Source organism: Oryzias melastigma, linkage group LG20 (genome assembly GCF_002922805.2).
Source record: "Oryzias melastigma strain HK-1 linkage group LG20, ASM292280v2, whole genome shotgun sequence".
Taxonomy (NCBI): Eukaryota; Metazoa; Chordata; class Actinopteri; order Beloniformes; family Adrianichthyidae; genus Oryzias; species Oryzias melastigma.
Window position 1 is genome coordinate 10,083,725 of NC_050531.1, and position 15,537 is coordinate 10,099,261.

Below are 15,537 nucleotides of genomic sequence, written 5' to 3' on the forward strand. Positions count from 1 at the left end.
GTTTTGTAAGTGACTTTACTGACCTCTTGTTTTTTAACTATAAAATATTCAAGCGAATGTGCATGCATGGGGATATTTTGGATGTTTACAGATTTGTTTGTTTAGCCTCCTGACAGTAAACACAACAGTAGACGAAAGTGGCAGATGGTTCAGGAAAGAACTGTTTGTTCTTTTAAGGTTTTAATTTATTAGCAACAGACTTTACATTATTACTTCATTTCCTATTGTTCTGAAAAAGTTTTGAAATGGAACCAGATTGTTGTTGCTTTGTGGACTTATCCTTTTTTTTAAAAAATAAAGCTGAATCAGCATTTTAAGGATCGGTGTTCTGCATTTGGTCCACAAGGACCTAAAGTAGTTCTTCTGCATGTAGTACATCAAACACAGCCCTGCCTGCTCCTGCTCCTGCCTACTTGTCTGTCCACTTGTTCGGCTTGAATGCAAAAAACAGATGTTTGAGGCTGGCTTTGTTCTCGCTTCAGACTGTAGAATGGAAGCAGCTTGGGAGCTTTCTCTTCTTTTTTTTAAATCAGAATAACTGTTTGCGTTGCTTTGCTCTTTTGGAGCAATATTTCTATCATTGCTGCTCACTTTCTTGAATACTGATCCAGCCCCTCCTCAAGAACTGTAGACTTTCTCTCATCCTAGTACAAGTGATCCAGTTATTACTTGGGGAATAAAACTTACATAGGCTTTTATTTTGAAGTGCAAGACAATCCATCTTTTTTTCTTTTGGGTTGCCACTGCTGGCTTACGTGTTCTAAGAAGGAAGTGGTCTCTGTTTTAACCAAACATTCATGCAGTAATTTATCTATTTTATTGACAGAGGGATAAACAAACGCAGGGAGAGTGGTTAGTTTTCCGCCAATTGTGTCTTTCCAGTCTGGCAGAGAAATGCCAGTAGGGTAGCATTACATAACGTCCATTCATAAAGTGTCTTAAACTAGGTCGTTCTCTGGTCAGCCAGTCTGGCCTGAACCTTTCCTGTATGCTCCATGATGCCCTATGTTGGGATTAGCTGCCCATCTCCTGCCAGAGTGCATATTTTAACAAACTCCCATTATTTATTGAGCTGTCACTCAAACCGAGGAGGTTCGATCCTCCCTTCAAGCAGCTCCTCTGTCACGCTAAGTCTGCGGTTAGAGCTTCTGTGGTTAGGCCTGCACATCAGCAAACTGATCCTGATATCAGCTTCTCCATTCTAATTTTAGCGTGACAGCAAAGTCGGGTCATTATAGCTTTTTCTTCTTTTTTTCCAAACCTGAGTACCTCCGCATGAGCCAGTGCTGCCTTGATTTCCACCCCCACGTCTTTGTAGCCCACAGCAAGAGGCCCGTTGTTGATTAATGGCATGTTGGGCCACATGCAGTTATTGGACCAATCTATTCATCACACCCATCTGGTCTGGTGGAATAATGAAAACTTTAATGGGGTTTTAATGTGTAGGCTACCTTTCCGCTATCATGGTGACAATCCAGGTGATTATACCTGGGCCTCAGGGAACGATGTGACTGTCTAAGAAAGTTTCTTTTTTTCCCATTTGAAGAAATTTTTAGTAAAACTCGTGATAGTGAAGGACAAAGGGTCTGAACACATGTTTTTTTGCATGCAGAAGGAAGAATAGCTGTCATCTTGGACTGACTTTTGCTTGAATTGGATGGAATTCTGGAAGAAAAGGCACAGCTGTTACACAACTTCATATCCTTCCTATCAAAAGCTGTCCTCATGTTGCCAAACATCTTGTTTTAAGGCTTTTTTCCTGTTGAGTTTCTGCTTCTGGTGGAGTTCTGTGCCGTGTTTAGACATCATGGACTCCCACAACAAAGAATGTCCAGAGATTACAGCCCCCTTTTAGGAATTCAATTGTAAGGACAAAGAATGCATCCATAGTAAACGGATGTAGGGAGAATCTTACCAAATTATTTAAGTGTACATCTATTTTTATACCAGAAATAGCAAATGAAAACACTTTTTTCCTTTAATCCCTCATTCAAATACGTTCAAGATACAAACAAGCTGCACAATGTGGTAGGATTGTCCAGTACCAAAAACATGAAAATGGGGTTAAAGTCCCATTCACCCTCTGTACTGGTACTTTGTCCGTAAATTCCAGTCAGTCAGCTTCCCCATTCACTGTTCATGGACCCATTCCAGGACCTGTTCCTAAACAAGGCCGTCTGGCCGTCTCTTTGGAATAGACTTGTTCCACTAATCTAGTCTGACACATGTACAACTCAAAGAATAGATTGAACAACTGTGTATTTTATGTGTGTAAGGTTTATTCTGAAAACTGCGCCAGACAGGTTTTAAAGTTAGCGTTTAATAACAACACTTCATTTTGAACTTTACTACCACATCAATTTTTTCTTGGTGAGATAAACATCTTGGCTCCTAAACAGTTTCCACGTTTACAGAAGGTTTCCTGTGAAGGAGACTTTTTGGTATTATACAGTAATGTTTTAAAGTACCTGAAAAGACTGTTTGATGTCACGCCTGAAAGGCCGGAATCTGCTTTTGGTGAGATTTGATCAGATACGGTAAAGCCTGTCAGACTTCTATGAGGTTCTGATGAATTCTGCTCGGTCTTTGTACATATTAGACTTGCTAATCAGATGCTAATGCTCATGAGTGGCAGGGTTGCAAGGCAAAGCAGCAACAGAATGGTAATCAGCCCTGCAGTTGCCCAACAAAAAAGAAGCTAATTATCTAAGCACACTTTTTTTTTCAAGCCACAAGTCTTGATTCAAGGATTCCCCTGTGCAGCTCCTTTTGAAGTGCTGCTTGATGTCAATATACTGTGATTAAGATAATCTTTTTTCGTGTTTTTTTTGCTGAAATTAAGACAGGGTTGGCTTTGTAGTTAAAAAAAAGAATGTACCACTGAATTAGCACCATCATATTCCCATCTGTTCTTGATTAATCAAGTGAAACTTTTCAATAAGCTTGTTACGCTCCTAACCCCCTTAGATGTTGATGTCAAGGAATAGATCTTGGCTTGTCTGCTCATTAAAACAAGCTGTTTACACACTCTTTAGATGCATTATGTTAGCCTGCTCTGGTCAGACTGCCTGTAGAGAGGAGACATCCGGAGACAGATGGTGATATGGCTCTCAAAGGGGCACTAAAAAGGATGTCTATGATTAAGGTTAACCGCAAAGAGTAATTTAACTTCTATCACTCACAGTGAGAGTAAGGAGTTTGTTGGTCATGTGTGCATAGAACTCTTATTGTTTGTTAGTGTCACCATGAACAGAGGGTTTGTGTTAGTTGAGTGTCAGAATCTGTTGGTTTTCTATGACCTATTTATCAGTTCATAGCAGAGATATTTTTTTTTCTCTTCTTGAATGCTGTTTTTGTTTTTTTAGAGATAAATGTATTAATCTTTATTTACATATTTGTCTAACACTATCATGGAATAAATTGGAACGGAGATGACCAGATCTTCCCCTTTAAGAGTCTTTACCTTTTCTTAGAGGGACATGTCTGAAACGCTCTTTGAGGCATGCTTATAGAAGACATAACAAACCGTTTCAAGGCCAATAACTCTTGGCCAGTTAAGACTCTTTGTGGTTTTAAAAACAACTTTGTGGCAAAACCAGCTTTAAAAAAGCTGTCCTTCATGAAGTAGCTCAACTAAACTTAACCCCCACAGCCCTGACCTATCCAGGAATAATAAACTGTATTCACTACTACCTCGTTAGAAACCAGAAATGGCTTTTATAGCCAAAAATACTCTAATTTAAAGGTTCAAGAAATTGTGTTGTTACTTCTATAACAGAATAACTTAAGTTTAGCTTACTAAACGCAGAGTAAAAATTTTCTGGAAATAATTTTCCAAATCCAAATTAGTCAATTTGGATATATTTGGATATATATTGTGGCTATGCCCGAATTCCTTCCCTATTCATTATATATAGGGCACCGTATAGTGTGTTTGCCATATTGTAGTGCTGTCTGAATCAACAATTCCAAAGTTGATTGTTAAAATTTTCCCAGAAGCGAAAAACCAGTATTCATCAATGCTCACTGCATTAACGAATTTAGACCACAATGCATTGCGGCGGAACAATGTTTTGCAAAAACGGTGTTTAAATGTAATTTTTTTAAACAAACTATACACATTTTCATCATCAGAGCACAGTGTAGTCACAAATAGATGTCCTGAATTGTTCTTATCAATTAGATTTCCACTTTGTGAAATCGGTGATGTCTTTCTTTTTTTTTTTTTCTTTTTTTTTAAGAAAGAAAAGTAGTGAGCATGTGATACGAATTCAGACAAAGCCCATTTTTATTGTAAATAATTACATAACATCATAAACAGATGTTTTAGTTAGAACAATAATCAAAAGTTAAGGCTTTTTATATTTGAAAACTGTTTTTTTTTCATCTTACCATTAAATAATCTCAATTACTTTAAATTGGACCAAATAGACTTATGCATTTCTTCCTGACTAGAGACTCAGACGAGTTCTCATTCTCACTTGAGTTGCTTCACTTTCTTTCTGAAAAGAGGTATACATCTTCCAATAATGGCAACAATACAGTGCAACACTAAGCCTCCATTCCTCACCACTATAAACTGCTTTTGAAAAGGCTATGAATGAGTACAAAGGGACATCATAGAGAAACATAGCTCCCGTTGAAAATTACTCTGAATTATTGATGGTATGTTGTACAAAGCCTCCGTTGAAGTAGTAGATGAATCAGATGGTCTGTAGCTCAGGGTCTGACGCTCCACACTTTTAATAGGATCGTCTGCAGAACATGCAGGATTGTTATTGCTCAAGTCATCAAAACCCAGTGAGATTAGTTGAGCATTGACATCTTAAACTACTTTCACACCGGGCATGTGATACGTGTTCAAGAACAAGTTAAAAGCACGTTCTTGAATGCGCATGGTGTTGGTGAAGCAGGGAGGGGATTCTTCTTCGTTTGCTTTTTCTACTCTTTACTAGCACTTGTCTGCCACCTACGACTGAAAATGGCTTGGTGTGAAATGTCAAAGTGGTGCAGATCTTGCAAATCTTGCTCCAGGGTTTTTCTTTCACACTTCTATTCTGATATAAGAAAGAATTGATGTCATACAATTCCAGTCGGGCAAAATCACAATTATTAATTTCTCCTCGAAGTTTAGCCTTGCTTAACTTTCACTGGAGTCTTGACTGTTGTTATTGGATTCTGTCCAGGGGTGTTGTGTGGTTCAGATGTCAGATAGGGTATACACCTTCATTTACACAGACTTTTCATTAGAAGTGGTCGCTTTAATGCGCCTCGTCGAGGGCGATGTGAACGTAGAGTTAGTCTTCCAGAGCAAAGGGAACTGTAGGTAGAGCGGTTATTGACTTGAAAAAGACTTTTAAATGAAAAACTTTATTCCACCTCTGATTTCAAAAAAAGGTTGTTTAAAGTGAGTCTAAGAAATACTTTGATAGATTTCTGCCTTCAAACAATATACGCATAAATCCAAAGATGTGGGAGTTTTACCTGCTGATGAATTTCTTTTTTTTTTCTACACTTATTGGAAAAGCACAATGGAGGCACACCTTTTTAATTTCTCACTCTAAGAAAGGGTTGTGAAGCATTAAATAGAATCTTGAGGCCTTGTGCACTGAAGCATCATGGGAACCGGCGTCCTCAGGTCGAAGAAAGTAAGAGCACTTTCCATCAGTCTCAGTTCACACACTGTTGGCTTCTACAGCTCCCATCCACAGGCATGCACCGCCACCGTTGTAACACAGCACCTGCAATGATTGTTGTCTTTTTTTCATACAGTACAAAGATTATGTTTTGAGAATATCAAGTGTCCATTGTGAGGGTCGCCAATTTGAGGTAGAGGGGAAGTGTTGCAGCTGCACACAAAGCCTCAAATCTGGCCTTTTTGGAGGTACAAGCGATCGGATGGCTGAAGGAAATTGAATCCTGGGGCCATTCCAGACGTGTTAACTGCTGCTTTCCTCTTCTGCAGGTGTTTCTACATCGACTCAACCAGTACGCAGCCACCAAAATGGACAAGAACATCACAGAGGAAACGGTTAAGGTGAGGAGGGCGGACCGTGTGGCGCTTTATGATTAACACTTGCAAAAACATTCAAAGTAATTGACTTTCATTTGGAAATACGATACATAAAAAGGTCGGAAATTACACAGAAAACCAAATAAACTCTTGTTAGAGCGGCTTTTTTGGCGGAAAATTGGTTAATTCTGAATGGAGAAAGAAGTAGTGGGCGATGCAGGAAGTCGCTGTGCATACCATCTATTTATAAATGATTCCGGCTGCAGGATAATAAAGGCTGCTCCTTCACAGTTTCTGCAAGCTTGCTTACTTTTTAAGGTAAACAGGCATCCAGAGGATATTTACTGCCTGTCCTGTGTTTTGGAAGATTTCCTCTCATGTTGGGTTTTGTTTGGGAACACACTGTGCAGAGACGGCTGAGATAGCAGGGAGTTATTATGGCTGCAGTGTCATTGAGTGAATGACATTCAGTCCTCCAGAGTGGAAACATAGATCTTTTGCTCTTTACTTGGTATGTTTTTTTTATTTTTTGTCCCTGAACACCATTAACAACCTTTAATGTTCATGCTTTGATTTCATTTCTTATCCACCCAGTTTTTTTTACTTTAAAACAATCCGGAAAAGCATAAATGAGGGCATATGCCAACCCAAGATGAGAGCAAAGGCTTTTGTGCAAGAGCTCTTAAAAATGCGGTTCTTTTACTTGAGATTTTCTAGCTAATTTTAGAAATTCAAGTATCAAAGAGTTCTCAGGGAAGGGGCTCGTTATTCATCCTCTCTGCAGTTGCTCCAGACAATCATTAGTCTAGCCTGGCTGGCCGCAAAAAAGAAGTATTGATTCAAGACCCGCAAAGAGAAAACCAACATATTACACTAAAATACTTAGCTGGCATTGAAGTGTGCTTTTTATTTGTACTTCCCAGGTCTTATTCTCCAACATTGAGGAGGTTCTGGCTGTGCACAAAAGCTTTCTGTCCATGGTGGAAGAGCTGCTGCAGCCTGACCCTCATGCTCACCATGAAATCGGGCGCTGCTTCTTGCACTTTGTGAGTAGCTTCTGTCCGAACATCTGTTTCCTCCTCTTCAAGCTGAACTTCCAAACCCGTGGATACAGTCTCCTCTAAAGCTATGCACAGTTAGATCCACCGGCACTTCTGAAAAAAAGCTCCACATGTTGTGGATCTGTCTCGCGATGAGACACCCGCACATGTGTGATATGCTTGATGTGGTTCTAAAGTACTCATCTCCCTCACTGTACAGTAAATCACTTTTCTTTGATGCGCAGCCTGGAGGCTCCCCAGCATGTAAGGAGTTTCAAAGTGTCGTAAATCTGACCATCCTGTTGGACCGGGCAGCTTCTGTGTCGGCTTCTGGCAAACTCAAGAGAGATTATCTAATGGCACAAATAACAGTTAGGGTTCTCGATGGGATGATTTCATTCAGAGGAGAGGATATTAAACTCATTTAAGCGTCTTATTTGTACTTATCGTGCAAAATACATTTTTGTCCACAAAGTAGTTCTGCAGCTTTGAAGCAGAAGCGCAAACAATCGGACATAAACTGCTCAAACTAAAGCTTAATTATTTATAAAACAGGGTTCAACAGGAAAGACATCATTCGCTGTTAATCAGAATCCCATGTTTGCCTGTCGATGAGACATTTATATCTCTTCACGTCGCCCCGCTCTGCCTTCCCAGCTAATGGCTGCAGACTGTGAAGTCCTCTGCCGCTCTGAAGTCACTTTGTAGTCGGTGATTTACAGGCTGTGTGGTCTGCATCTCAAAGACAAAACAGCATGGAAGTTGTATGAAAAGCTTTGGAGGAAAGTTGCTGTCTGTCTGCAAGGCAGATGACAGGATGCCCCCCCCCCCATCACAACCACCACAACATACATTATGTATTTTCTGACGATTGAGGATAAAAATGTACAAATACCACTAGAAAGAGTTATATTTGCTGTACAATACATTTAAAAAAATGACGTATAGACATGGATTGTCATGGACTTTCTTTTTTCTTTTAGTGCAACGTTGTTATCATATTAAGACTAATTGGGGACAAAATTAAGACTTTCAGATGTGTAAATAAAAGCTTAAAGAGGAAGTAAAAAACACATTTTATAAAGAGTCGGTGCAACTTAGTGCAATACCAATGTGAAAAACATTACCTTAGAGTTTTCTTTTTATTATTATTCCTGGGCAGTCATAGCCTAGAGGGGTTCTGGCCTGAGGGTGTCTCAATGGGAGTAGACTCCTGGTGAAAGAGTCAGTAAAATGTCTTAAATCTTTATTTACTCAGTTATTTTAGTAAAAATAGATGTTGTATTTAGCCACAGAACTTAAAACTGTTTTAAAACCATCTCAATAAGTAAGAGTATTTTTGTGTGTTAGAAATTGAGAGAAATGTACAAAAACTGGATGAAATGCTGGTTACTTATTCAAAGAATTATGAAAAATGTGGAAAATAAATGAAATTGTTTGCAAGATTTTCTTGTAAATCTCTAACAGCATGCAAAGCCACCCAAAGATTGCAACACAAGTCTTCTCAGTACATTAACAGTTGTGTGATTCCTCTTGAAAAGTGTTTTTAAGTCAAGAATTTTTGCATATTTTTGTTTCCAACCAGTTGTGAGCCAACACAATAACTACAATACACTTTCTAAATTATAATTTTTACTTTTGAGGTTAGAAAACTTAAACAGATTTGCATGACTGGGAGATCTTACATTTTATTTTGATGTAATGTGGTTAAATAGGGAATTTAATTGAAAAATATCTCGTTTTTAAATAAGATGTGATGAAGTTCAATCCTACAAGATTTATAAAAACTCATAAAAATTAGCAATTTTGGTTGAAACTTTGAAAATATTTAGGATTTAACACAGTCTTAGAATGTATAGATCTGTGTCATTGTTGTATTTTTGTTGTATTTCCTGCAAGTTTTTTATTTTATTTTTTGGATTCATTTGTGGAGCTCAAAAGTAATTCACCATATTTTTGATTTAAAATAGGCTCTTCTCACCTTTGTTCCTCCTTTGTTGATTTTTTCCGCTCGATCTCACTGTGATGTTTTCTAACTTTTGCAGAGGAGCCGTTTTCAGATCTATGATGAATACTGCGGGAATCATGAGAAAGCCCAGAGGTTGCTGCTGGAGCTCAATAAGATCCGGAGCGTCCGGACATGTTTATTGGTGAGAAAGGACTCTAAACTTTAACATAATGTACAAAACGAGCTGAAACCTCCATTTATTTAATACATACTAAAAGCGAGGGCTGTCCAGAAAATAGAAAACAGACTGAAATCGTAACCATTTCAAACCCTGATAGTCAGAAAGGACTCGTAAGCGATCAGATGTGGATTTTTCGGCTCCTTACACGCTCACCCACACACAGCAGCTGGACAGCGTCAAACCCTGCACTCTGTGTTCCAGTGGATCTGACAGCAGCTGACGTGAATCTGTCCCACGTGTGGGTGGACTCCCTCATCCTGCTCCTTCGCTCTGACAAACTCGCACTTCCACAGGGGGAGCATCGTGTTACTGGAACAAAAGCCGACTGCACCTCTGCAGCTTTGCTCACCGAGAGAGGAGAAAACACTCCCTTCAACCGCCTCACAGGCAGCTCTCCTCTGGCTTTCTTTTATGTCGTGGTCACTGAAACTCTTGTTGGTTTTTATGCCACCTTTTATGTTTGGCACAGAAAAAGAGGTCAACTCAAGCATGACCTCTCTTTTTTTAAGATCACTATTGCAGTTTGCCTTTATATCCTTAAGGGAAAGCATATTTATCGATTTAATATCTTTGGTGATTAAACCTTTCAAGGTTAATTTATTCTCTTGTTTCCTTTTATCTGCAGCTGCACATGTGTTGCAGAATCGTGGGTCACTTTCTACATCCTGTAGTGTCCCCTAACGCCTAGTAAACCTTTGACCTATTGACTGCTAGAAAAGCTAGCTTAATGTTTACTCTGCAGCTAAGCCTCGAAAGAACCAGGCAGACGGGAGGTGAGAATGATTATCTCCAGCTGACCTTCTACTTTTTTACCTAGCAACAATCAAATAAAGTCAGTAGCTTTGATTTTTTTTAAATGACAATTAAAATAAAATATTTGCATATATTTTAGATGTGGAGGATGCATTTAAAGGAGGTCTATTTGAGTTAGTTTGGGTAGCTAAGGTAACCTTCACAGATGCCCAGTGCAAGCTGGACTACAGAAGGTTGCATGCAGGAAGGACAAAGCCAATGGGCTTGTACGCACAGATGGCAGTGAGGGAGGTATATGAGAGCTAGTTTTCTCTAAACTGAATCCAATCTAAGATCCGAGATTGCATTTATTGATCACAATACAGCACAGCCGCTTTATAACATGACAAAAGAAAAATGGAATATGTCTGTCATTCACCTACACTAAACATACCATACTTTTTGCTGTTTTTTTCCCTGGTGTATGCTAATTTATCAGAGACTAACCTTGTTCTGGTGCTAAACAGTATTTATATAGAGCCGAGATGAAGCTGAAGTGTGTGTGCAAATGAAATAGTTAAATATTTTTGCTATTTATCCTATTTTTTGGTGTTTTTGATGGATTTGTCCACTCTAATCATGCTAATTCAAACTCAACGTTACACTTTCCAGTAATAATTTAGCATTTAACCTCTGCCAGATGTCTTTGTCGGGGTACAAATTGTCCACTAATCCTCCTGATAGAAAGTAAAATCACGTGCTGGATTTTTGCACTAGTGTCTGCTCTAATGTTTGACCTTCTTTCATCTCCTTCAGAACTGCATGCTGCTGGGAGGCAGGAAAAACACAGAAGTCCCGCTTGAAGGTTACTTGGTAGCTCCCATTCAGAGGATCTGCAAATACCCATTGCTGCTTAAAGTAAGTTTGGTGTGTGGCAGGCAGTTCTGCAGGCCACCTTCACCATCTCGTCTTGCTTTATTTTTGCCGTCCTCTTCGCTGCAGCCCCTCCCTCGCTAATGAAACACCACTCCGACCCGTCTCTGCTGTAGTTCTGCGGCGCAGCCACACCGAAGCAATAACACAAGACCTATCATCACCTCCTCGGCCCAACTGCCCGTTCAGACACTTTGACTGGAGTCTTTCATACCTGCGATCCCAGTTGTTAACTCAGAAAATGTCCTCTTTCCAAAAGGAGAGCCTGACTGAAATGCAATCCATTTTCAAAGTGTGGTTTGAGTCGCTGATCTGAGCTGTCCCAACTCATTTATCTCGTTAGGATCTATTAACTTTCCTAAGCAGCCACCAGCATTTGCACAGAGATGTTATGATAATAAGGGGGTAATCTGACGCTCTGGCAGATGAAGGCTTCCAGCTGCCTCGTCTCCCTAAAATCACACAGATAGCCATTAGATATATCCAGACGAGTGTTAATCCACCCTGTAGCAGCAGACTCACTGAAAATGTTTCTAGTTTGTGATATTCACTCCACTTCTAGACAACAGTGATAGCAATTATAGTGTTTACATTTCAATAAAAATTTTAATTTTGAAGAGGAAAGACACACTCCAAAGAAAATTGTGTTTTTAACATCTACTTATAGAATAAATAAACTGAACGGCTGGATAGCTCAGAAATTATTTGCCATTTTTATTGCACTGCTAATGTTAGGTTGGAGTTGTGAGTGGCTGTGAGCTAGTGGGAGAGTGTGTAAACAAAGGGATGATGGGAAAAGGGGGCAGGCTTACTCTGTGCTAACAGCACTGCCCACAACTCAAAGGTGAAATTCGAATGAATTCCAGCCGCTCTGCAGAGACTATGTCCTAAAAAAGGTTTTTTAAAATGTTTTTTAGCTAAAAAACAGCCACTGGGATTACTTTTAAAAGAGATTAAAAGATGATCAGAGTAGGACTTTAATTGTGTTTTTGAACACTTTTTCTACATTGCCATGTGTATGTTTTTGTTCATGTGTTTTTTTTCCTGCTAAGGAGCTCTTGAAGAGAACTCCGAGAAAGCACAACGACTACATCCAGGTACAAGAGTCTCTCCAGATGATGAAGGCTGTTTGCTCCAGCATCAACGAAGCCAAAAGACAGATGGAAAAACTGGAGATTTTAGAGGAGTTGCAGTCGCATATCGAAGGCTGGGAGGTGAGTTCCAGTGTCTCTTCACAAACCAGGTTTTGACTATGGAAAGAAAATAGACTCATCTGATTTTTTTTTTCTTTGTAATTCTTGATTTGTAACTCATAAGTCACAAATTGTGGGGTTATAACATTCAAATTTTAGACGTAAAATGTACAAAAAAATACCAAATAACTACTATTTTTGTGCGTGACATCGAAATACTGTAAAAAGTGAAACATTGGATTCATTAACAAAAGTGACATTGAAAAATATTCGTTTTTTTCAAAATAATTTTTTTGAGTTGCAAAAAACATCAACTCTAATTGGATGAAAACCAAGAATTTTAAAAGTAACAAATTACAGAACTTTTGTTAATTGATTCAGTGTTTCACTTTTTACAGTGTACAACATATTTTGTGCGTAATTGTATGTACTTGTAATTGTGTTGTCACTTGTACAAAAATTACAAAATAATACATTTTATACACACAGAACTTTAAATTACAGGAGCTTAAAACTAACTACACAAAAAAATCTTTAAAAAGTACACACCAATTGCCCGAGAAACACACACAAAACCACATTTACATGCAAATCTGATGTGAGACTATTTTCACATCTCCAAGAAATCTGTGTTTAAATGCAGCTATAATACTGGGACATCAAAGTTTTCTTATCAGCCGCTTTGAACTTAGATAGTAAATAATATCGAGTAAAAACTTTACATTTTCCCACTTTCTTAAAGAGATATGCCCCAATAATTAATATTAAAAGTCTAAATATGTGTTTTTAAAACACTAAAGTTTCTCCATTCTCATTGCGAGGGAGCTATAAGGTCTGGAAAACGTAAAAAAAAAAAGTTTAACAGTTTAACACTGTAATGATGTGTTAAACTGATGAAACACTCCATACTATGTAATATTTCTCAGAAAAACTTCACATAAACACATTATGAATAGATCTGCATCGTCCTCTGTGAGACAGAAATATGAACAAGACAATTGTCCGCTGTGAGGATGCTCTAAGCTAACTTTCTTAATACTGTGGTTTTGAGATCCAAATATAATCTATTTTTATATAATTCATGTTTTCTTTCTGGCCTCCAGCGATCTCATCTTAGCTTTTTTATCACCCTCACTAACTCTCACATCAGCTTTCTACACCAAAGCTGCAAGTCATGACTTTTTTTTTTTTTAAAGCTACTTAGTCCCCGCCACCATTATGAATCCTAAGAAGCATGACTTCAATAGCCTTTAAGCTCTCTCGTGCTCATGGGAACAATGACTTACATTCACTGTGGACAAATTCTTTCTGGATGGATAAAAACACAGTCAGAGCTGTCATGCTTCGGGATGACCAATTCATCATCATCAGGTACATTGGGAAAAGCAGGACTGCTTTTCACATTTGTTTTCTTCTAGAGTGTCTCAGGGAGGGGTCACTAAGCCTTGTGATGTTGGGGAGTGATTGTACAACAAAAGTTCTTGACGCTCATAGAACTGACCTGACTGTATTTTCAGACGGCCTTCAGGCCTCCTTAAACTTATCCACAAAGAGATATTGTGTTGATGGGGCCTCTGGATAGAGAAAAAAACAGATTTGAGGACAAGACTCATTAAAAAACCATGAGATTTTACCCTTTTATGTGTTATTTAAAGATTACTGACGGCACTGGAGGGATATTTTAGTTTTACCAGAGTACAACAACAAATATTGCAGGAGACAAAAAGTTTTTATGAGTTGTCATGTATTTAGAAATGTATGATCACATAGTTTATCCATTGTTAAACGTCTGTTGACATATAAATGAGAAAATACAGATTGTAAGGTTTTAGATCTAAATAGTTCCAGACATACAGTTGAAGGTCTATTAATAGAACAGCTATAATGAGGCATGCCGTTGGGTTTGGTAACATCTTGTACTCAAACTTCCAGCTTTAGCGGCTCTGTGGTTTTCCCCCTCACTTTATTAATTGCAAACACTGGCTCATTCTGGAGCTGGACTCGGGTTCTGGTGCTTCAGATGAGACGGAACTGAGAAAGTGAAGTGATAAAAGGGACTTGTGAGGAGGAAATGGAAAGAGGGATGAGCTGGTCATGTTTTTCTGCGTTGATGAGGAATGTCTGAGGATTTTTTTGGGACGTTTTTTTTTTTTTGTTCTTGAGACGGAAATGTTTCACTGTTAAGCAGCTTTTTATATACAGTGGTCCCTCATTTATTAACCAGCGATAGACGAAATCTGCAAAGTGGTCGGCTTTTTTACAATCCATATAGGCTGTAAAACCTCTCACTAAACTGTTTTTACAGACATATGTTCACTTTTTTTTACTTTTTTCTCACTTATTTAAACTCACAAAGTTCAAACTTCACAGAAAAATAAATCTAATATTATAGAATGAAACCAAAAAAACCTGGTTGCAGAAAAGATGTCTGCAGGAAATTATTAGCTGGATGATAGCTAATGATTTTCAGCCTTTCCCTGAACTTACAAAACAAAATATTTAGTTTGGTTTGATTATTTAAGATAAATTACACTGAATAATAATTAAAGCAACAATAATACTTGGTAAATTCTTCATACATAAAAGCACATTTTCAAAATCCACACCAAAATTGTGTCTTTGGAAGGGAACTACAACTTTTTTTCTCATATGTTAAACATGTTAAAACCAATATTGCTGTAAAACTTTACAATAAATCTAAAAGTGTTGTCCTTTTGGAAAATCTCTAGCTTCTTTTTATTTTAATATTGTTTTTTTTTATGTGTGAACGCATCCTGTAAAGAAGACATGTCATGGAGGAGATTGATTGACAGCCAATCAGGGGGCAAAACACAATAAATGCTAATTTACTCTAAAAAAATCAACAAAACAGCAAGACGTGAAAGGTGAATCCAGGAAACACTGTATACAGTAAGGGGGCTCTGTATTGCATCCATGGTCACCATGGTGATTGCTGATGCCATTACTGAAAGGGGTTATTGCCTATTGATGGTTGTGTTTTTCCACATTAAATAATAGTCTACCATATTACAATATGTTATCTTTTTATATTATTGTTTAAAAAATGGGAGATGTGGCTTTTTAATAAGCAAAAATAGTTTTTCTCAAAAGTGGCTTTAATTTCTATTTACATTTATTATGCTTGGCATTGATAAGTCTTGAAATTTAAATATGAAAATAACTGTAAAAGGAAGAAAAATAAAAGAGTAAAATAAGTGAAATATAACTACGATTTCTGTATTTTTATGGCTTGAAAAAGGTGTGATGTGACTGTAAGCCCTTTCATAGAGTGACCAACTTTGCTCTCATTCTCTTAGTGAAAATTGGTTTAACATCTGGCCTGGGGTCCTGAGAGAACTGGCAACAAAAAAGGGCGTGGAGAAAGAAATAAAAGACATACAGGAACAGAGTGGCGGAAGAAAATGTGAGAACCGTTT

The 15,537-nt window shown here is 38.1% G+C and overlaps 1 protein-coding gene across 1 annotated transcript in view; it reads left to right on the forward strand.

Annotated features, from left to right (window-relative positions):
• prex2 (phosphatidylinositol-3,4,5-trisphosphate-dependent Rac exchange factor 2) overlaps positions 1-15,537 on the forward strand; it is a 90,079-nt gene that overhangs the window by 11,564 nt on the left and 62,978 nt on the right. Inside the window, exons 2-6 of the mRNA XM_024280258.2 lie at positions 5,966-6,037; positions 6,937-7,059; positions 9,099-9,203; positions 10,791-10,892; positions 11,960-12,121. Coding sequence (XP_024136026.1) covers positions 5,966-6,037; positions 6,937-7,059; positions 9,099-9,203; positions 10,791-10,892; positions 11,960-12,121 — 564 coding nt within the window. The remainder of the gene's footprint in view (positions 1-5,965; positions 6,038-6,936; positions 7,060-9,098; positions 9,204-10,790; positions 10,893-11,959; positions 12,122-15,537) is intronic.